The sequence below is a fragment of the Poecilia reticulata genome, chromosome 2 (genome assembly GCF_904066995.2).
Source record: "Poecilia reticulata chromosome 2, P_reticulata-male-v2, whole genome shotgun sequence".
Lineage (NCBI taxonomy): Eukaryota > Metazoa > Chordata > Actinopteri > Cyprinodontiformes > Poeciliidae > Poecilia > Poecilia reticulata.
In genome coordinates, this window is record NC_088831.1 from 45957358 (window position 1) to 45980436 (window position 23079).

Consider the following 23079-nt stretch of genomic DNA (forward strand, 5'->3'; position numbering starts at 1 on the left):
CCAGTAGTGACTTCCTGGTTCTCTCGCAGCCTCCAGACGCCACTCCCGTTCCACCAGCGCTCTGTCCTCAGCAGAACCCCACGGCCAGTCAGGTGACCTGCATGTTCCCAGTCCTCCCAGCGTGAGCTGGACTGGTCCACCAGTCTGCTTCTGTTGTCGTTCCTCATGGCTGCAGCCAGAACCCATCAGATTTCAGTTTTTACTCCAGCATGGCAGGTTTTTCTTTAGTTGTCATGGAAACATGTAGTTTTGGTTCCAGGAAGGTTCTGGTTCTGATCCATATTTCACGCAGAAAGTGACGTTTTTCTGTTTCTGTGTTTTCAGCCTGATTGTTTCAGTTTTCATCCCTTAATGAGACTCTGAACATCTGGTGCATGTTTCTGTTTCTTCTTCTTCTGTTGGGTTCCTCTGCTTGTTGTGTACTGATGATTAAACCAAAGAAGAAGAAGGTAAGTCTCAGGCAGCCGGTTCCCTTCATTAATCAGCGGTCCGTCTTGTTTTTGTAGATCGATACGGCCTGATCCACCAAGCCAGGATTTCTGCGTCGGTGAACGCCATGCGGGTCCTGAACACCGGCACCGAGGTGGAGGCGGCTGTGGCCGACGCTCTGGTGAGTCACTTCCTGTTTCCACGCCACAATCCTTTAGAACCGCCGGGGAAAGTTGGAGAAAAGGTGCTTGACAGTTTGGGTTTGTGCTCCTCTCTCTCGTCTTCCTTCTGGCGTTTTGCTTGCAGCTGCTGGGAGACTCCAGGAACAAGGTAGACGGATGCGTCCCGCTGTCTGTGTCCACTCCATCGCCAGCCTGTCTGTCTCACTGCCTCCTTTACTTCCTCCGGTTTCTGTCTCGTTTCTGCTCCAGAGCCTCGCGGCACTGCTCGCCTGCCTCTGAGTTGAAAACAGATTGTTTCACAGATCAGGACTGAATCACATCAAAGCTCTGCATGTGTCTTAACCTCCATCCCTGGTCGCTGAGCTCTCATTCCTGCATGACGCTGCATGAACGTTTCCCTCTCCGCTGCAGAGGAAGCCATTGCGGCGGCGCTACGAGTCTCCTGGGATGTACTCTGATGATGACGCCAACAGCGACGCGTCCAGCGCCTGCTCAGAGCGCTCCTACAGCTCCAGGAACGGAGGCATCCCCCACTACCTGCGGCAAACGGAGGACGTGGCTGAGGTGCTGAACCACTGCGCCAGCTCCAACTGGTCCGAGAGGAAGGAGGGCCTGCTGGGCCTGCAGAACCTGCTGAAGAGCCAAAGGATCCTCAGGTGGGAGCCTGTCAGGGAGGGTTAGTAAAGTCCTTGCACCTTCTGCTACTGGGAGTTATTTGAAGGAAACACAGAGCTCCCATGATATGTTGATGACTGTCAGAAGCAGTCCCCCTTCAGCAACCAGGTGCTCTCCCCATTCAGGCTCTTCTCAACTGTCTTGAAGCCAGAAGCACCAAAAAATCTTGAATTTTAACAAACTGGAAGCTGAAGTGGTTTTATTCAGTCCCAGTCAAATGGCAGATCCTCGTTGCACTGACTTCTTTCTGTTGTCACCAACTTCCAGGTTAGATACACAATGGCTGTCATAACCGCATAAATGCTGTGGAAAGATCATCACTTTAAATCTCAGACTAAGGCTCCATCATTACCACCAGGCCTGTTGAGTCCACTGCAACCCGACTCCGGTCCGCTGTAACCCGACTCCGGTCCGCTGTAACCCGACTCCGGTCCACTGCAACCCGACTCCGGTCCACTGCAACCCGACTCCGGTCCGCTGTAACCCGACTCCGGTCCGCTGTAACCCGACTCCGGTCCGCTGTAACCCGACTCCGGTCCGCTGTAACCCGACTCCGGTCCACTGCAACCCTACTCCGGTCCGCTGCAACCCGACTCCGCTGTAACCCGACTCCGGTCCGCTGTAACCCGACTCCGGTGTAACCCAACTCCGGTCCGCTGTAACCCGACTCCGGTCCGCTGCAACCCGACTCCGGTCCGCTGCAACCCGACTCCGGTCCGCTGAAACCCGACTCCGGTCCGCTGCAACCCGACTCCGGTCCGCTGTAACCCGACTCCGGTCCGCTGTAACCCGACTCCGCTGTAACCCGACTCCGGTCCGCTGTAACCCGACTCCGGTCCGCTGCAACCCGACTCCGGTCCGCTGCAACCCGACTCCGGTCCGCTGCAACCCGACTCCGGTCCGCTGCAACCCGACTCCGGTCCACTGCAACCCGACTCCGGTCCGCTGCAACCCGACTCCGGTCCGCTGCAACCCTACTCCGGTCCACTGCAACCCGACTCCGGTCCGCTGCAACCCTACTCCGGTCCGCTGCAACCCGACTCCGGTCCACTGCAACCCGACTCCGCTGTAATCCGACACCGGTCCGCTGTAACCCGACTCCGGTCCGCTGCAACCCGACTCCGGTCCGCTGCAACCCGACTCCGGTCCGCTGCAACCCTACTCCGGTCCGCTGCAACCCGACTCCGGTCCACTGCAACCCGACTCCGCTGTAACCCGACACCGGTCCGCTGTAACCCGACTCCGGTCAGCTGCAACCCGACACCGGTCCGCTGCAACCCGACTCCGGTCCACTGCAACCCGACTCCGCTGTAACCCGACACCGGTCCGCTGTAACCCGACTCCGGTCAGCTGCAACCCGACTCCGGTCCGCTGCAACCCGACTCCGGTCCGCTGCAACCCGACTCCGGTCCACTGCAACCCTACTCCGGTCCGCTGCAACCCGACTCCGGTCCACTGCAACCCGACTCCGGTCCACTGCAACCCGACTCCGGTCCGCTGCAACCCGACTCCGGTCCGCTGCAACCCGACTCCGGTCCGCTGCAACCCTACTCCGGTCCGCTGCAACCCGACTCCGGTCCACTGCAACCCGACTCCGCTGTAACCCGACACCGGTCCGCTGTAACCCGACTCCGGTCCGCTGTAACCCGACACCGGTCCGCTGTAACCCGACTCCGGTCAGCTGCAACCCGACACCGGTCCGCTGCAACCCGACTCCGGTCCACTGCAACCCGACTCCGCTGTAACCCGACACCGGTCCGCTGTAACCCGACTCCGGTCAGCTGCAACCCGACACCGGTCCGCTGTAACCCGACTCCGGTCAGCTGCAACCCGACTCCGGTCCGCTGTAACCCGACTCCGGTCCGCTGCAACCCGACTCCGGTCCACTGCAACCCGACTCCGCTGTAACCCGACTCCGGTCCGCTGAAACCCGACTCCGCTGCAACCCGACTCCGGTCCGCTGTAACCCGACTCCGGTCTGCTGTAACCCGACTCCGGTCCGCTGTAACCCGACTCCGGTCCGCTGAAACCCGACTCCGGTCCGCTGTAACCCGACTCCGGTGCAACCCGACTCCGGTCCGCTGAAACCCGACTCCGGTGTAACCCTACTCCGGTCCGCTGTAACCCGACTCCGCAGTAACCCGACTCCGGTCCGCTGCAACCCGACTCCGGTCCGCTGCAACCCGACTCCGGTCCGCTGAAACCCGACTCCGGTGTAACCCTACTCCGGTCCGCTGTAACCCGACTCCGCTGCAACCCGACTCCGGTCCGCTGCAACCCGACTCCGGTCCGCTGTAACCCGACTCCGCTGCAACCCGACTCCGGTCCGCTGTAACCCGACTCCGGTCCGCTGTAACCCGACTCCGGTCCGCTGAAACCCGACTCCGGTCCGCTGCAACCCGACTCCGGTCCGCTGTAACCCGACTCCGGTCCGCTGTAACCCGACTCCTGACTCTTGCTATACAGTTGGTGAGGTGTGAACGCTAACTGACCTCTGACCTCTGGTCCTCCAAACCTCGGTCTGGGTTCAGTTTGAATGTGAAGTTCCTGTTTGGATCCCAGGACAATTTTACTTCTTGTCTGTTAGAAATAATTAAAGTAAAAAATAAATAAACTCCACATGTTTAAGTCTGTACTCTTCCCACAGAGCGACTGTGGCTGTGTGGGAAGAGTCGTCTTGTGATCAGAAGGTTGTAGGTTCGATTCCAGCTTCCTCCTGCCACATGTCGATGTGCCCTTGGGCAAATCAAACTGCCTACCAATCTGCTTATTGGTGTATGAATGTGTGAGTGTGAACGGGTGAATGTGACTGTAGTGTAAAGCGCTTTGAGTTGTCAAAATGATTAGAAAAAGTGCTGTATAAGTTCAGTCCATCACCATGTTGGCAGAACCTGACATGCCTCCAGGGTTCTGTTGGGTTCTCACCGGCTGTTTGTTTTCTCTGCAGCCGGGTGGAGCTAAAGAGACTCTGTGAGATCTTCACCAGGATGTTTGCAGACCCCCACAGTAAGGTAGAGACCCTCGGATAGATGCATGGTCTTCAGCTGGAGATGTTTCTGGATCTAACTGTGTGTTCTGCTGCACGGCCCGCCTTGCTGTGGCTCTAACTCCAGAGAGTGAGTGTTTGCTCCTTCAGTCCGCGTCCTCCCCGTCGGATGGAGAGCCAGTCTGACCAGAACCTGCCTTTGCTCTCAGGTGTTCAGCATGTTCCTGGAGACGCTGGTGGACTTTGTCACGGTGCACAAGGACGACCTGCAGGACTGGCTCTTTGTCCTGCTCACTCAGCTGCTGAAGAAGATGGGCGCCGACCTGCTGGGCTCAGTCCAGGCCAAGGTCCAAAAGGCTCTGGACGTCACCAGGTCAGAAACCAGACACGGTGCGGCCTGCGTGCTGCGCAAGCTTTTATCACTAAGGAGCTGATCCGATGACCTAGACCAGTGTTTCTCCACCTGGTCCTCATGTTTCTCCACCCTGGTCCTCATGTTTCTCCACCCTGGTCCTCATGTTTCTCCACCCTGGTCCTCATGTTTCTCCACCCTGGTCCTCATGTTTCTCCACCCTGGTCCTCATGTTTCTCCACCCTGGTCCTCATGTTTCTCCACCCTGGTCCTCATGTTTCTCCACCCTGGTCCTCATGTTTCTCCACCCTGGTCCTCATGTTTCTCCACCCTGGTCCTCATGTTTCTCCACCTGGTCCTCATGTTTCTCCACCCTGGTCCTCATGTTTCTCCACCTGGTCCTCATGTTTCTCCACCCTGGTCCTCATGTTTCTCCACCTGGTCCTCATGTTTCTCCACCTGGTCCTCATGTTTCTCCACCCTGGTCCTCATGTTTCTCCTGGTCCTCATGTTTCTCCACCTGGTCCTCATGTTTCTCCACCCTGGTCCTCATGTTTCTCCTGGTCCTCATGTTTCTCCACCCTGGTCCTCATGTTTCTCCACCTGGTCCTCATGTTTCTCCTGGTCCTCATGTTTCTCCACCCTGGTCCTCATGTTTCTCCTGGTCCTCATGTTTCTCCACCTGGTCCTCGTGTTTCTCCTGTCTCATTTTCTCCACCCTGGTCCTCATGTTTCTCCACTCTTCTCCTGGTCCTCATGTTTCTCCACCCTGGTCCTCATGTTTCTCCTGGTCCTCATGTTTCTCCACCCTGGTCCTCATGTTTCTCCACCCTGGTCCTCATGTTTCTCCACCCTGGTCCTCATGTTTCTCCTGGTCCTCATGTTTCTCCACCTGGTCCTCATGTTTCTCCTGGTCCTCATGTTTCTCCACCTGGTCCTCCTGTTTCTCCACCCTGGTCCTCATGTTTCTCCACCTGGTCCTCATGTTTCTCCACCCTGGTCCTCATGTTTCTCCTGGTCCTCATGTTTCTCCACCCTGGTCCTGGTGTTTCTCCACCCTGGTCCTGGTGTTTCTCCACCCTGGTCCTCATGTTTCTCCTGGTCCTCATGTTTCTCCACCCTGGTCCTCATGTTTCTCCTGGTCCTCATGTTTCTCCACCCTGGTCCTCGTGTTTCTCCACCCTGGTCCTCGTGTTTCTCCACCTGGTCCTGGTGTTTCTCCACCCTGGTCCTCATGTTTCTCCACCCTGGTCCTCGTGTTTCTCCACCCTGGTCCTCGTGTTTCTCCACCCTGGTCCTCGTGTTTCTCCACCTGGTCCTGGTGTTTCTCCACCCTGGTCCTCATGTTTCTCCACCCTGGTCCTCATGTTTCTCCACCCTGGTCCTCATGTTTCTCCACCCTGGTCCTCGTGTTTCTCCACCCTGGTCCTCATGTTTCTCCACCCTGGTCCTCATGTTTCTCCACCCTGGTCCTCATGTTTCTCCACCCTGGTCCTCCTCCGTTCAGAAGAATCGGATGGTTCCTGAACGTCACATCGCTGTATAGCAGACTTTGGTCACAGCGTTGTCCCATACATGCAACACGTCAGTCAACACCTCCACACCACAATGCAGCGCAGCGACTGACGGCGTTTTTCATATTGAATGCCGTGTGTCCCTGAACAGCTAGCTTTGCTAGCATCACCTCACAGAGCTCACCTTTGTTTGAGCTCCTTTTCTCAGTGACGATAAAAGTTAGACGCAGCCGCACCGTCTGAACGCGAAGCGCTGCTGAATTTACACGTCGCCATGTCTGATTTGTGCAGCGGGATTCTATTACTGACGATTAGATCTGCCGCTCAGAGGAAACCACTGCGCATGTCTGAGCGCCGCGTGAAAGGGGGAGGCGACGTTTGACAACAGAAACACGTAATTAGCAAGTCACGTTATTTCATCTACTGAAAACAAAGATGTTAACAAATAAACTGGACAATATGGTGCAAGTTCAGGGACATTTCCACAGTTGTGGTCTTGAAATAAAATCCCGAGTCCTCAACACCCAAGACCAAGACGAGACCAAGACCATCAAAAAGTGGTCTCAAGGCCAAGACCGGTCTCGAATACTACAACACTTGAAGGTTTGGACCAATGGCATCGCTTCCCTTCCCTCGCTGGTTATTCGAGCTCCATTTGTACTTCATGTGTTTTAGGCCTTCCTGGAAATTAAAACCTGCTGCATCTCAGAGGCCCAGTAACAGATTTGTCAAGTTGATGTTCCTCATCTGTCCAAACAGAAAATCCCTCTGACTCCAGTCGGCCGGCCTGAGTGGCCGGACCCTGCCGAACAGCTTGAAAATATCATTTTCCCTCCAACAAGCAGAGCATCATCTGCATATTTATGTTAGTGTAGTTTTCTCTGGTTCCAGAATAGATTTAAAATAACCTTTATTTTCCCTCGGTGGAGAAACTCAAGATAAATTCTAGATAAAATGGACCAGAAGGCCTGAGGTTCACCAATTACAAACCAGGTGACTGGGGTGACCTGGACTTGGACCAGGACCTGGACCAGGACCTGGACCTGGACCTGGATGTGGATCTGGTTCAGGATCGGGATCCGATTCTGTTGCCAGTTACCTAGTGTGAATTATTCTGCTCTGAATATTTTCTCTTCAAACATCATTTGAAAGCAGAGAAATCATCCAAGTTTCCTAGGAAACGAGCTCTGATGGCTGTAGATGATGTCCGGCGTTGACCCGTCCAGCTGGGTTTTCTTTCTCTCTGACCCGGTCAGCTCCTTCTGGGTCAGAGGTCGTCTGCCTGAATGCTGAACTCAGCGTCTGTCTGCTGCGTTTCAGGGAGTCGTTCCCCTTCGACCAGCAGTTCAACATCCTGATGCGCTTCATCGTGGACCAGACCCAGACCCCCAACCTCAAGGTGAGCCACAGTCGTCTCCCGCCGCCGCGTCTCCGTCGGCCCGGGACTAAACGTCCCGTCGTCCGCAGGTCAAGGTCGCCATCCTGAAGTACATCGAGTCTCTGGCTCACCAGATGGACCCGACAGACTTTGTGAACTCCAGCGAGACGCGGCTGGCGGTGTCCCGCATCATTACCTGGACCACCGAACCGAAAAGCTCCGACGTCAGGAAGGTGAGACGCATTTGATCCGCGATGCGAGAGCAAAGGCCTGAAGATGAAAACTGTTTTGTTTTTAGCTCATTTGTCTGTTTATTCAATAAATCAGCAGTAAAAAGGTTTTGAATTGAATGTTTTGCTGATTCAGATGTGATTTAATGAATTTCAAACCCTGAAATTAATTGGATCTGAAACTATGAAAGCCTTTAATCAGAATCCCTAGTTGACCCAGTAGCGGCTGAGTTCTGGTTCTGGTCCATCACCTGGACGCCCCACCCTTAGAGAGACGGGGCCTCCACAGCTGGGCGATCGAGGAGGTTCTGGAGAGAGAGTCCCACTTCGGTCCGGGTCCTGGATCACGGTCGTCATGGCAATGACTGGGTCGTCAACAACCGTTCACATATGTTGCTGTATCATATAAATTATTGAGAGGAGAGAAGACGCCTGGGGGACGGCCAGGGGGGATGGCTGAGGGACACCTGGGGGACGCCTGGGGGACGGCTGAGGGACACCTGGGGGACGGCTGAGGGACGCCTGGGGGACGGCCAGGGGGGATGGCTGAGGGACACCTGGGGGACGCCTGAGGGACGCCTGGGGGACGGCCAGGGGGGGATGGCTGAGGGACACCTGGGGGACGCCTGAGGGACACCTGGGGGACGCCTGGGGGACGGCCAGGGGGGACGGCTGAGGGACACCTGGGGGACGGCTGAGGGACACCTGGGGGACGGCCAGGGGGGACGCCTGGGGGACGGCTGAGGGACGGGCTGAGGGACGCCTGGGGGACGGCCAGGGGGGACGGCTGAGGGACACCTGGGGGACGGCCAGGGGGGACGCCTGGGGGACGGCTGAGGGACACCTGGGGGACGCCTGAGGGACACCTGGGGGACGGCCAGGGGGGACGCCTGGGGGACGGCCAGGGGGACGGCTGAGGGACACCTGGGGGACGGCCGGGGGGACGCCTGAGGGACACCTGGGGGACAGCTGAGGGACGGCCTGGGGGACGGCCAGGGGGACACCTGGGGGACGGCCGGCTCGCCGTCTCTCCTGAGTCCGGGAGCCAGCTGAGAGAGCGGGCCGGGCCGAGTTGGTTCTGGAGGGCCGACCAGATCCACCAGGTGGATCCAGATCAGGTTCTAGACCTCAGTTCACTGGTTGACCTGCAGAACTGGAGGAGATTTCTGGAAATCCAGGTCCGAGTTGACACCAGAACTTCTCCAGGTTCTGTTGGACATCACCTGTTGTTCTGCCAGGTTCTGGTTCTGCCAGAGGTTCCTCTGCTGGTTCCAGGACCGGGGATCAGTAAGCGGTTCTGGTTCTGTGTGCAGGCGGCCCAGGTGGTTCTGATCGCGCTGTTTGAGCTGAACACGCCGGAGTTCTCCATGCTGCTGGGCGCGCTGCCCAAGACCTTCCAGGACGGCGCCACCAAGCTGCTGCACAGCCACCTCAAGAACTCCAGCAGCAGCGGCGTGGTGAGTCCCTCCAGAACCTCCAGAACCCGGTCCAGGCCTTCTCAAGCTCAGCTTCTGCTTCTGTCCTCCAGGGGTCTCCCAGCAACACGGTGGGCCGGACGGCGCCGCGCCACGCCCCCAGCAGGCCCAGCCCGCTCACTTCCCCCACCAACTGCTCCCACGGCGGCCTGTCTCCCAGGTAGGAACCCACCGGACCGCGGCCGGTTCTGTCACCACCTAACCTGCCTGCTGGTCCTGGAGAACCGTGGCTGCGAGGCCTTCTGGTACCGACCCACCAGGGGTTCTGGTTCCATCTGGTTCCACTGATGGCAGCGGCCATGATTGCTACCGTAAACTCGCGTAGAAATCATCGACTTTAAGCTAAAAAGCGTAATGGAGCGATGACACCGGCTGAGAGCGAACATCCTGATGGAAGTGAAAAGTTTCCCATCAGAACCGCCGGAACCGTCCAGAATCCCAAAGGTCAGAACCTCCGGAAGCTCCGATCAGGTTTTTTCCTGCCGATACCAATCACGTTGTTCGGCTGGTAATGTTTCTCTTCAGGTATAAATGCTGCTATCAGGTCTTTTTAGTCAAAACCATAAAATACCTGCAGGCCCAATGCATAAAGTATTCAGTCAAAAAGACGACAGAAAAACCTGTAGAAGCCTAAATGATACATAAAGTCACATACATCTCACTGCTGTATCAAATAATGTCAAGTAAAATATGAAACATTCATTGAGTCAAATGCAGGTTGCATTAAATCAACCTGCCTGATAGCATAGCATGGCTAGCTGCTTTCTGACCGAGCGGTGTAGCTCTGCAGAACATCGCAGAGCAGCTGCGTCTTGGATTTCATCTTTTTTCAGATTGTCTCTCATGCCAGCACAGCGAACGTTTTAAAAACTGTTTTAAGTTCCGTGCTGCAGCTTTAAGCAGACGTTCGGTGTGAGAGTTCACCGTCAGGCTGTGTGCTGCTTTACCTGCCGTCTGATCGCCCCGTGCACAAACCCAGTCAAGTGTTCGTTTTTTAACTGTCAGATTAGATTAGTTGTGCTGACGATCTTCACTTCCGAGGTGTTTTTCTGTGGCCACACGCAAACGTCCCCATTCACTCTGGGCATCTGCTGCTGCTGCGGCAGGAGAAACGCTGGCAGCTGCAGGGCACCAAGTCTGAGACGCAGGTGATCGGCACCAAGAGACCGTGATGGGCGATCACCAATCATACACCTTTTCACTGAAATCGGTCGGTTATGATCGGTGGCCGATCGATCGGCATGCCACTAGTCAGAACCTCTGGATCCTGCAGCAGGAAGCAGATCTGTCCTCTAACCTGAACCTCTCAGCTCAGACTCTTTTTGTCTCTCCTCTCTCTCCGTCCTTGCCCTGCCTCCTCTCGTTGGTTTCTCCTCTCCTCCATCCTTCCTTCCTGCTGCTACAGTCGTTTGTGGGGTTGGGGGGTCGACGGGCTGCTCCCCGCTGCTCCCCCTGCCGCCCCCGGCCTCAGGGCCCTGCGCCGAGCCTTTTCGCCCAGGTAGACCGAGTCCAGTTGTTCTGTTTGTCGCTGAGCGTCGCCGCAGACGGCGTCGCTCAGCGACACGTCGGCACGCTTGGACCGGACCGGCAGCAGAAACACTGCGCACGCATGCGGACCGGTGGCCGTGTTTCTGCTCCAGCTGCGTCTTCTGACCGCCGTTCCGCCTCTGTGCTCGGCAGCGTGACGGAGTACGACACGGAGAACATGAACTCCGAGGAGATCTACAGCTCGCTGCGCGGCGTCACGGAGGCCATCCAGAGCTTCAGCTACCGCAGCCAGGAGGACCTGAATGAGTCGCTGCGCCGCGACGGCAAGAGGGACGACGCTGTGAGTGTCCCACTGGTAGATTACTGGATTATTACAGGTGGATTACTGGATTATTACAGGTGGATTACTGGATTATTACTGGTGGATTACTAGATTATTGCTGGTGGATTACTAGATTATTACAGGTGGATTACTGGATTATTACAGGTGGATTACTAGATTATTACTGGTGGATTACTAGATTATTACTGGTGGATTACTAGATTATTGCTGGTAGATTACTGGATTATTACAGGTAGATTACTGGATTATTACAGGTGGATTACTGGATTATTACTGGTGGATTACTAGATTATTGCTGGTGGATTACTAGATTATTACAGGTGGATTACTGGATTATTACTGGTGAATTACTGGATTATTACTGGTAGATTACTGGATTATTACAGGTGGATTACTGGATTATTACTGGTGGATTACTGGATTATTACTGGTAGATTACTGGATTATTACTGGTAGATTACTGGATTATTACTGGTGGATTACTGGATTATTACTGGTGGATTACTGGATTATTACAGGTGGATTACTGGATTATTACTGGTAGATTACTGGATTATTACTGGTGGATTACTGGATTATTACTGGTGGATTACTGGATTATTACTGGTGGATTACTGGATTATTACTGGTGGATTACTGGATTATTACAGGTGGATTACTAGATTATTACTGGTAGATTACTGGATTATTACTGGTGGATTACTGGATTATTACTGGTGGATTACTGGATTATTACAGGTGGATTACTAGATTATTACTGGTAGATTACTGGATTATTACTGGTGGATTACTGGATTATTACTGGTGGATTACTGGATTATTACAGGTGGATTACTAGATTATTACTGGTAGATTACTGGATTATTACTGGTGGATTACTGGATTATTACTGGTGGATTACTGGATTATTACTGGTGGATTACTGGATTATTACTGGTGGATTACTGGATTATTACTGGTAGATTACTGGATTATTACAGGTGGATTACTGGATTATTACTGGTGGATTACTGGATTATTACTGGTGGATTACTGGATTATTACAGGTGGATTACTGGATTATTACAGGTGGATTACTAGATTATTACTGGTAGATTACTGGATTATTACAGGTGGATTACTGGATTATTACTGGTGGATTACTGGATTATTACTGGTAGATTACTGGATTATTACAGGTGGATTACTGGATTATTACTGGTGGATTACTAGATTATTACAGGTGGATTACTAGATTATTACAGGTGGATTACTAGATTATTACAGGTGGATTACTGGATTATTACTGGTAGATTACTGGATTATTACTGGTGGATTACTGGATTATTACTGGTGGATTACTGGATTATTACTGGTGGATTACTGGATTATTACAGGTGGATTACTAGATTATTACTGGTAGATTACTGGATTATTGCTGGTGGATTACTAGATTATTACAGGTAGATTACTGGATTATTACTGGTGGATTACTAGATTATTACTGGTTGGTTACTGGCACCTGATTCCAGTCACAAGCTTCCACTTGCTTCTAATATTCAGTAATACTACAGGGATACCAGATATAATAACTGCATTTATAAAGCTTCAGGTGCTAGATGTCGACTTCTTGCAGATGCAAAATCCTGGTGTTTTATTTTGAAAGTGTTATTAATTCTGAACTTCCTCCTGTCTTTCCCACCAGGTGGGAAGAGAAGTCGTGGCTCCGTCTCCAGGTAATGATGGTCGTCTGGGTTTAGACGTGGTGGAAGGCGGCCGCACCGCCCTGGATAACAAGACGTCACTGCTCAACACGCCGTCGCCACGGTCCTTCTCTGGGCCCCGGAGCCGCGAGTTTGCCCCCTACGGCTACGGAGAAACCATCTGCGCCTACGATAAGAGCGCGCTGAAGGAGGCCGTGTTTGACGACGACGTGGAGCAGTTCCGTGACTGTGAGTCTGCAGACATTCTGCGTGTCCCAGCAAGGGTCAAAGGTTACCTGCTGTTATCACCTGACCTTGCCTCCAGGTTGAATCAGGGGTCACACAGGTTGTTAACATGCTAACAGATCCCAGAATCAGTTCTCTGTGACTCCTGGAGGAAGACTCCTTCACTCTGGAAGGGTCCAAATCAGAGCTGCACAATATTACAAAATATTGTGATTATGATTTTATTAGTAAATATTGTGATGACTATAGTATTAGAAAATATTTAAATGATTATAATGTAAGCAAATATTACAACAATAATATTGGTAAACGTTGTGATCACAATAAAATCGGCTCAGTATTATGCAGCCCTGGTAGAAAGTGACAGCAGTCATTGGCTGTATAACTATCCGACCACCAGGGGGCAGTCATGGGGCAACGATGGTTGGCTGACCCTTTAAAGCAGTGTTTCCCCACCCTGGTCCTCCAGGCTCACCGTCCTACATGTTTTATTGGTTTCCCTGCTTTAATGTGCCTAATTCCACTGATTGCAGTTCAGCAAACGCCTGTTAATCAGTCATCGATTGAAACCAGCTGGACTGAAGCAAGGAAATACCTGAAACATGCAGGCAGTGAGCCTTCAGGACCAGGACTGGGAAACACTGCTTTAAAGGGATGCAGGACTAGCTGAACATGTTGGCCTAAATATGTTGAAATTTTCTTAGCTAACAAAATGCAGTTTGTGATACGCCAAAACTCATAATTACTTCAAAAATGTTTATCTTTAGTTATATTTTTCACCCATGGAGGTCACCATTTTTTCACCGATGGGCTGATGACACGTTTTAGCCTGGTCTGTTCTGGAACATACAGAGTAAACACAGCAAACTTAACTTTACCTGAGTTTATCATAGACATAATAATAGAACAGACCCATCTGTCTTTTGTCGCTGACGAGATTTAGGGCGGCCATCTTGGAGCGGTCCACCACTCCACTCAGCGTTGTGTGTTTAGCAGCAAAATGACGTATCAGCGCATTTAATCGATCATAACACGCTTTTTGTTACTGGAAACCATATTCAAACATCATTATAAACAATTGTACTTTTAAAGTATTTTTTAATTGTATTGATACATAGTTCAGTATATTTAAATATGCTTAGTGGGGAAAACCATAGAATAGGAATGGAATATTCTGATATTGATGTATGATGAGCATTTTACAAAGCACACAGCCGTTCTCCCTCTTCTTCCTCACATCGTGTTTTTAGAAAACTTTCAAAACAAAAACGGAAGATTTGGGATGTATCTTACTTTTGACAGAGTGAAAGAATTACATATAAATAATAGTCTTTACCACCTGTGTAAACTTTGCTGGTGAATGTTATAACACATAAGTTTTATAATATGTGTTACATTGTTTCATTTCTAATATAGGCTCTTGTGTCAGATAATCTAAGTCAATGTTAGAGAATAATTAATTATTTTAGGTTTACAGAATCTCAGTTATCCTTCATAGCAGCTGAACCCGTATTACACCAAACACTGTAGCTAATATTAGCTGGTATCTCGCCGGTGGACATAAATACAGTAAAGTAATATTCTAATCACAATATATACACAATAATATGTCCATCCTACTTGTGAAATGTTGTCTGTGGAGCCTCACATCAATAGTCCATCGATCAGAACAACAATATCCCTCAGTGCTGAGGCATCTTCTGCTGAGCAAAGTAGGAGGGACGACCTCTCCAAGATGGCCGCCGTATTTCCTGCGCCGGAGCAGCCAATGAGGGGTCTACTCTATATTATGTCTATGGAGTTTATCATATTGTGTTTGCCTGGTGTAATTTTAGATAATGCCACACTGTGTCGCTGTAGGCTGTAAGTAAAAAACCCCAAACAAAAACAAGTGAGTTTTTGTTTGTTCCTGCCTTCTTTTTGTTCCCACATGGACAAAAAGAAGAGCGTAGTGGGAGAGCCATAGCCGAACACAACTTACAAAGGGCCTATTTGGCCCTCAACATTTCTCTCCAGAAGACTTTGAGTCACTTGTATGAGCAAAACTGAGGAAGGCTCTAAGAACTTTCACCAGTTCGACACGCAGGTACAGCTGTGTCCTCTGGTCGGATCACACAGTCTGACCAGAGGCGAGTCATTCATCATTTCATTTATGAAGCTGAAGGCAGCAGCAGCTCCTATGGCCAACTGTCCTCTTCCTCCATTTGGTCCTCATCATCATCATCACTCCATGTAATTTCTACATTCCGATCGATTTCAACGCTCCGATTCAGCTTGAAAAGGCTTAAAGACGTTACGCATCACTGTTTGGCTGGACGGAGCTACTTCGACAATCAGACGACATTTACCCAGAATGACATGGTGACATTTGTGTGACAATCTTTTATTAAAATTAAGAACTAAACAGCCTACAGTATTATTACTGTATTGTTTATAGATGTAAAATGAATATTTCTCAGAGTTTATTGTTACTAATCCTGGACCACGAAAAGAAAGGAGAAGCTAACGCCTCGGATGCAGGACGCCGCTCAGAACTGGATCAGCTGCTAATGCTAGCGCAGCAGCAGGTGAGAGGTCACCTTAGACCTCAGTCTGTCGCCATGGCAACAGGAAGCAAAGATGCTGAAACCAAACATGGCTCCACCCAGCTGTTCAGCACGTTTGTTTCTGTTGCTGCTTTCACATTGTTCTCTCTGCACCCGCCTCCCCATCTTCATCCTCCATCTTCATCCTCCCTGACCCCTGACCCCCCACCCCCACCCCGCCTCTCTGCCTCCCTGCAGGCCGGCGGAAGGATTCTGGTGAAAACAAGACGAGTCTCCCTAAAGGCTTTTGTCCTGGTAAACGCTCTTCCTCCTCCTCTTCCTCTTGCTGTGTTTTTGTTTCCCAGATCCTGTGGCTCCGCCCACTTCCTGCCTGCTGCTGGTGTGGGTTCTAACTTCTGGGTCGGGTCGGTTCTGCCATGTAGGGTCGGTTTTGTTGGGTCAGGTTTGGTACATTCTGGGTCGGTTCTGCTGGGTCGGTTCTGTCAGGTCGGGTCGGTTCTGCTGGGTCGGTTCTGTCAGGTCGGGTCGGTTCTGCTGGGTCGGGTCGTTCTGCTCTGACTCTGCGACGTTCCCCGGCTCTAGAATCGTCCTAGCGAACATGCTAACATGCTAACCCCTCTCTGGTTCCCCTCTCAGTCGGACCGGACCATTCGGACCTGGTGGCCGACCTGCTGAAGGAGCTGTCCAATCACAACGAGCGCAGCGAGGAGCGGCGCGCGGCGCTGCTGGAGCTGCTGAAGGTCACGCGGGAGGACAGCGCCCCCGTGTGGGACGAGCACTTCAAGACCGTCCTGCTGCTGCTGCTGGAGACGCTCTGCGACAAGGACGTAGGTTCTGGTTCTGGGGCCTGCTGACGGTCTCTCTCCAGAGGGACCGGACCAGCGGTACTGACCCGGTTCTCGTCTCCCGGCAGCACACCATCCGGGCCCTGGCCCTGCGGGTTCTGAAGGAGATCCTGAGGAACCAGCCGGCCCGATTCAGGAACTACGCTGAGCTGACCATCATGAAGACCCTGGAGGCCCACAAGGACTCCCACAAAGAGGTGATCCGGTTCTGGTTCTGCTGCTCTGGGTTTTAATACCCGGATCTGAATTAAATGAGGGGCTGCACAGTGGCGCAGTTGGTAGAGCTGTTGCCTTGCAGCAAGAAGGTTCTGGGTTCAATTCCCGGTCTTTCTGCATGGAGTCTCCATGTTCTCCCTGCATGGTGGGTTTTCTCCAGGTACTCCGGTTTCCTCCCACAGTCCAGAAACATGACTGTCAGGTTAATTGGTCTCTCCAAATTGCCCCTAGGTGTGTGTGTGTGCATGGTTGTGTGTCCTGTGTTGCCCTGCGACAGACTGGTGACCTGTCCAGGTGACCCCGCCTCTCGCCTGAAACGTTGGCTGGAGAGGAACCAGCACCTCCTGACCCCACTGAGGGACAAGGGTGCAAGAAAATGGATGGATGAATTAAATGAGGTCAGCAGGACAAACAACCAGGAACACTCAGACCCGGGCCGGGAATCGAACCCACGACCTCCTGGCTGCCAGGCAGCAGTGCTACCCACTTCACCACTGTGCAGTGGGTAGCACTGTAATTATAATTATAATAATGATAATAATAATAACCTGCAGCTTCACGGTGATCTAATAAATTACTTTCTCAGCTCCTCTCCTTAAAGCTGCCGAGTGTTTTGGGTCATTATCCTGCTGGATGACCTCTGACCCCTGATCACATGTTCTCCAGCAGCAGCTCTGGTCCCTCCACAGGTCTGAGCAGGAACAGCCGCGACCTTTGACCTCTGCAGATGGGATGTGCTCTGGCCTCCAGTAGTTTTCCTCATGTCGATCCCGGTCCGTTACTCGGGTCCAGATCGGTTCTGGTCTGGTTTCCACTGCAGCCTCCAGAACCTCCAGAACCTCACAGGGGTTCCTGAACTCGGCGCCGTTTCTGTTTAAACTGATGACATGAAAAGTTTCCGTTGCTTTTTCTGCATTTTTTATCTCCTGGTTTTTCTTCTTTTTCTCTCCGTTTCTCTGAATTTGCATCTTTTATCGTCGTCTTTCGTTCCTTTTCCACATTTTGCTGATTAAAAGCAGAGAGGTTGTTTATCACAATGATTTGGTCTTTATGAACCTGAAGAGGTTCTGGTTCTGGTTCTGGTTCTGGTTCTGCTGTTCGCCGCTGAAGGACGGGTCTCATTTATCTGTATTTGGCCTTCAGTCGGTTCCGGGTCGAGGCAGCAGAATGACAGACATGGCTAGCAGTGTGAGAGGTCAGAGGTCGGCTGTGAGGCCCGTCTCTAGCCAGCGCGTTGTCGCCCCAGGTGGTGCGTGCGGCCGAGGAGGCGGCGTCCACGCTGGCCGGCTCCATCCACCCGGAGCAGTGCATCAAGGTGCTGTGCCCCATCGTCCAGACCGCCGACTACCCCATCAACCTGGCCGCCATCAAGATGCAGACCAAGGTCATTGAACGCATCACCAAGGACTCGCTGCTGCAGCTGCTGCCCGACATCATCCCCGGCCTGCTGCAGGTGGGTTCTGGTTCCGGTTCTGACCCGTTTCCAGCCCTCGGCGGGTTCTTCCATGACGCCCCCACAGCGGCTTATTTGGACAATGGGAATTATTTACCTTATTTCTCCCTGGAAATGTTTGTGTCCACTCTGCTCCGGGTGCGACTCCTGCCACGTTCCTGCTGACCCGCTGTGTGTGTGTGTGTGTGTGTGTGTGTGTGTGTGTGTGTGTGTGTGTGTGTGTGTGTGTGTGTGTGTGCTGCAGGGCTATGACAACACAGAGAGCAGCGTTCGCAAGGCCAGCGTGTTCTGCCTGGTGGCCATCTACGCCGTGATTGGAGAGGAGCTGAAGCCCCACCTGGCACAGCTGACAGGCAGCAAGGTAGCTCTCACACACACACACACACACACACACACACACACACACACAGCAACGGCTCTCCCCATGCTGCTAGCAGACGCTGAGCCTCGTCTTCTTCCCATGTTGTTGCTCTTCAGCCGGTTCCAGCCGGCCGATAATAAAGCTGTGGCTCCGATTTGTCCAGGTGTCCTTGAGTTGTGAAGGTCAGGCCCACCTGACTGCTCCCCCCGACCACACACACACACACACACACACACACACACACACACACTGGACCTGTCTCAGGTCCAACATCGGCTTCTGCTGGTCTCTCTGGTCCAAGGAAGCACAGAGGTGGAGGGGTGATGATGTGGGCCCACTGCAATATTCTAGAGTCCAGTGTGAATCCATCTGCAGCAGATCTACAACAGAACGGCCTAGTCAAAGTCCAGGCCTCAGCCTGAGTGAAACACTGTGGTGGCCCTTCAGAGAGTTGGACCAAAGATCCTCTGTCAGTGTGAGATGGATCCTCGGTTTCACCCAATCCGTTCCCAGAGTCTGGTTTATAAAAACACGGTTAGCTTTTCAATATGGTCATTTTTGCACTAGATTTGCTAATATTTATCCCTGATGAATACATTTGATGTTAAATCATAAGTCATTGAACCCAAACAAACTATTTTAACTCATTTGTTTCTATTTTTCAAAATGGCTGTCATGGAAAATGAATTTCTGCACTAAAATCACCAAGCAGATGTTTGCGTCATGGCCGACATGTTGTAACCATAGAAACCATTGATATTGATTTCTGTTTCCCTCTTCTGGTGGACTTTTTACAAAATGGCCGCCGTGGCTACAATGGTATCCACCAGGAGACACCAAAGCACCAGTGGAAGCTAGGAAGCTAATGCTAATCTGCTAAACCAGTCAGATCTGTAGACGGATCCAAACTACATCCAGACTGCGACCCGGGCCGGTTCTACTGACGGTTCTGTCTCTGTCTGCAGATGAAGCTTCTGAACCTCTACATCAAACGGGCCCAGACCACCAACAGCAACAGCAGCAGCTCCTCCGACGTTTCCTCTCACAGTTAATGTGGGACCTGTAGAACCTTCCGGACCGAGCAGAACTTCCCGCTCCGCCCTAACCTGCTGTCCTGCTTCGCATCTGAGCTGGAGTCGACTCGGTTCTCCTGCAGCTTCTCCATCAGTTCACATGGCCGGATCCAGAAGTTCAGCAGCACCTTCTGATTGTTGTCAACGTGCCCTTAGGAACCGACCCGACCCGACTAACTCGTCCAGAACTCTGGATCACATTGAGGTTCTCCAAAGCATTGATTGTTGCTCTAGTGCGACGTCTTCTCTGGTTCCACCTGCAGAGCCCGGACACGCTCCACATCTGGACCCGACCTGAGGTTCTGAGAGCGACGCTGCTCAGTGTGACGATCAGCTGAGTCGGGATGAAAATCTTCAAACTTTGGTTCCCAGGAATGAATCAGCTTCACATCAACAAAATGACTTTTAACAGAAATCTGGAAACATTTTATTGGTTCAGAAAACCGGACGCTCCGATTGGACAGGAAGAACAGTGTCACAGAGCCGACCGTCCAATCAGAGAGCAGAGTATCTGGTTGCCTTAACTTGAGGAGCAGACAGCGGCCGGGTTCTGGAGCTGCCCAGAAGTCCTGGTTCTGTCTCCTCCTGGAGACCCGGACCAGAACCTTGCAGGTGTTCTGTAAATACACGTCATGGTCACTGTTTGCACGTCAGTGAGCTAGTTAGCATGTGGCGCTAGCTAGCATGTGGCGCTCCGCCTCTTCTAAAGTGCACTTTGTCACGCCAGCCTGGTTCTGGTTCTAGTAGAACCTCTGGATCTGGTTCTGGAGGAGTCCGGATCCCCCCAGGCCGCTCCAGCTCCAGAGTTTAGCAGGAACCTTTGTCCTGCTGATGAATCTTCAGATTTTCTTTGTCGTGGTTCTGGATGTTGGTGAGGAGGTCCAGATCGGCTCATAAGTCACGAATGTACAGGAAGTTCTGATCCGGTACTGAAACGGACCGCAGCCGGCGCTGCCTCGCTGCTCCTGGCCTCTTCCTGTTTGACGCCACGCTAAACCTGGTCACTTTGTTTTGCTGCGATATTGCGACTTGTATTTATATATTTTATTTGATCAGGTTTTATTTTCTTGTTGTGATGATGATGAAGATGATGAAGATGATGAAGATGATGAAGATGATGAAGAACTGTACAGATGCTCTTTAAATCCTGTCAGATTTTCAAAGTAAAGAAATAAACAGACTGAAAATAAAACTTCCCATTTCCTCCTCCTGATCGGTTTAAATCGTTCTTCTCAGCACTGCTGACATCATCGTTTTCTAACTCCCCAGGTTTCAATAATCCAATGAAACGGATCAGAACCATGACCCAATTACCTGGTTTCTGTTACAGAGAAGCAGCAGCATGGAGACCCAACAGACCGGCACCATTCCAGGGATTTAAAAGCTCTGCTGCGTCTCCTCATAGGTCGGTTAACATCAGTGACTCAATTTGAGGTTCTGCATCTCTTGTGCTCCAGTTCTGACCCGCATTATTAATCCGACCCAGAGGGACTATCTGGTCGTTTGGGTCGCTCTGGGTTCCAGCTGATGAAACCCAAAGTTCTGCTAGAACCACAGCTGTTCGGTATCGGCACTCAGAATCGGGTCTGGGTTCCTTATGCATGGATCAATGCAGCCTGGCATGGAGAAGGTTCTGGAAACCCAGGTGGTTCTGATAATGGGCCTCCAGCTGGACCTCCTTGGTTCTAATGTCTCCTCCCTCCAGTCAGTGGTCCATAGGTTCTCTGTGTGGTTCTGGTTCCTTGCAGATGGAAGGCAGTGGACCAGAACCTCCCTAATGGACCATGAACAGAGCAGGTCCTACTGAAACAGAACTGGACCTCAAGCAGCAGCCTGGTTCTGGTTGCAGTTCTGCAGCTGCTGTCACACATCTGTAGCTTCTAGCTAACCGAAGTTGGTGCTGGTCCAGTTCTGGTTCCAGCACCAACTTTGCTGCTACTGCATTATAAATCCTGCAGCCTTCAGGCTTTCTGAAATCAGGTCAAAGGTCAATCTCAGTCCAGGGTATGGATCTGTGGTTAATGTGTCCCAAGTCCTGAACGGATCCTTGGTGGGAGGATCTGGTTGTCCAGCTCTAGATCAGGAGGTCAGCAGATCCGATCAGGAGGTCAGCAGATCCGATCAGGAGGTCAGCAGATCCACACCAGGAGCTGCTGCTGAGGCCCAGCAGAAGGTTCTGGTTCTGATGTCCTGGAAACGACGAGACGGGCTGTGGGTTCTTCCAGAACCATCCATCCATCCATCCACCCACCCATCCAACCACCATCCAACCACCATCCAACCACCATCCACCATCCAACCAACCATCCATCCAACCACCATCCAACCACCATCCAACCACCATCCATCCAACCACCATCCCTCCATCCATCCAACCACCATCCAACCACCATCCATCCAACCACCATCCATCCAACCACCATCCATCCAACCACCATCCATCCAACCACCATCCATCCAACCATCCATCCATCCAACCACCATCCACCATCCAACCAACCATCCATCCAACCACCATCCAACCACCATCCAACCACCATCCACCATCCAACCACCATCCATCCAACCACCATCCAACCACCATCCATCCAACCAACCATCCATCCAACCACCATCCACCATCCAACCAACCATCCATCCAACCACCATCCAACCACCATCCAACCACCATCCATCCAACCACCATCCAACCACCATCCATCCAACCACCATCCCTCCATCCATCCAACCACCATCCAACCACCATCCATCCAACCACCATCCAACCACCATCCATCCAACCACCATCCATCCAACCACCATCCATCCAACCACCATCCATCCAACCACCATCCATCCAACCATCCATCCAACCACCATCCCTCCATCCATCCAACCACCATCCAACCACCATCCATCCAACCACCATCCATCCATCCACCATCCATCCAACCACCATCCATCCAACCACCATCCAACCACCATCCATCCAACCACCATCCCTCCATCCATCCAACCACCATCCAACCACCATCCATCCAACCACCATCCAACCACCATCCATCCAACCACCATCCATCCAACCACCATCCAACCACCATCCATCCAACCACCATCCATCCAACCACCATCCAACCACCATCCATCCAACCACCATCCAACCACCATCCATCCAACCACCATCCCTCCATCCATCCAACCACCATCCAACCACCATCCATCCAACCACCATCCAACCACCATCCATCCAACCACCATCCATCCAACCACCATCCATCCAACCACCATCCATCCAACCACCATCCATCCAACCATCCATCCAACCACCATCCCTCCATCCATCCAACCACCATCCAACCACCATCCATCCAACCACCATCCATCCATCCACCATCCATCCAACCACCATCCATCCAACCACCATCCAACCACCATCCATCCAACCACCATCCCTCCATCCATCCAACCACCATCCAACCACCATCCATCCAACCACCATCCAACCACCATCCAACCAACCACCACACCATCCAACCACCATCCATCCAACCACCATCCATCCAACCACCATCCAACCACCATCCATCCAACCACCATCCAACCACCATCCATCCAACCACCATCCA

At 52.1% G+C, this 23079-nt stretch overlaps 1 protein-coding gene across 1 annotated transcript in view; it reads left to right on the forward strand.

Moving 5' to 3' along the window:
- clasp1a (cytoplasmic linker associated protein 1a) overlaps positions 1-20682 on the forward strand; it is a 55076-nt gene extending 34394 nt beyond the window's left edge. Inside the window, exons 24-41 of the mRNA XM_081604836.1 lie at positions 30-92; positions 507-610; positions 736-759; positions 1023-1267; positions 4234-4297; positions 4482-4645; positions 7459-7537; positions 7606-7749; positions 9060-9203; positions 9275-9381; positions 10902-11049; positions 12737-12983; positions 15764-15820; positions 16163-16353; positions 16440-16568; positions 17834-18040; positions 18285-18401; positions 19367-20682. Coding sequence (XP_081460962.1) covers positions 30-92; positions 507-610; positions 736-759; positions 1023-1267; positions 4234-4297; positions 4482-4645; positions 7459-7537; positions 7606-7749; positions 9060-9203; positions 9275-9381; positions 10902-11049; positions 12737-12983; positions 15764-15820; positions 16163-16353; positions 16440-16568; positions 17834-18040; positions 18285-18401; positions 19367-19453 — 2321 coding nt within the window. The 3' untranslated portion in view covers positions 19454-20682. The remainder of the gene's footprint in view (positions 1-29; positions 93-506; positions 611-735; positions 760-1022; positions 1268-4233; positions 4298-4481; positions 4646-7458; positions 7538-7605; positions 7750-9059; positions 9204-9274; positions 9382-10901; positions 11050-12736; positions 12984-15763; positions 15821-16162; positions 16354-16439; positions 16569-17833; positions 18041-18284; positions 18402-19366) is intronic.
- Positions 20683-23079: the final 2397 nt, after the last annotated feature.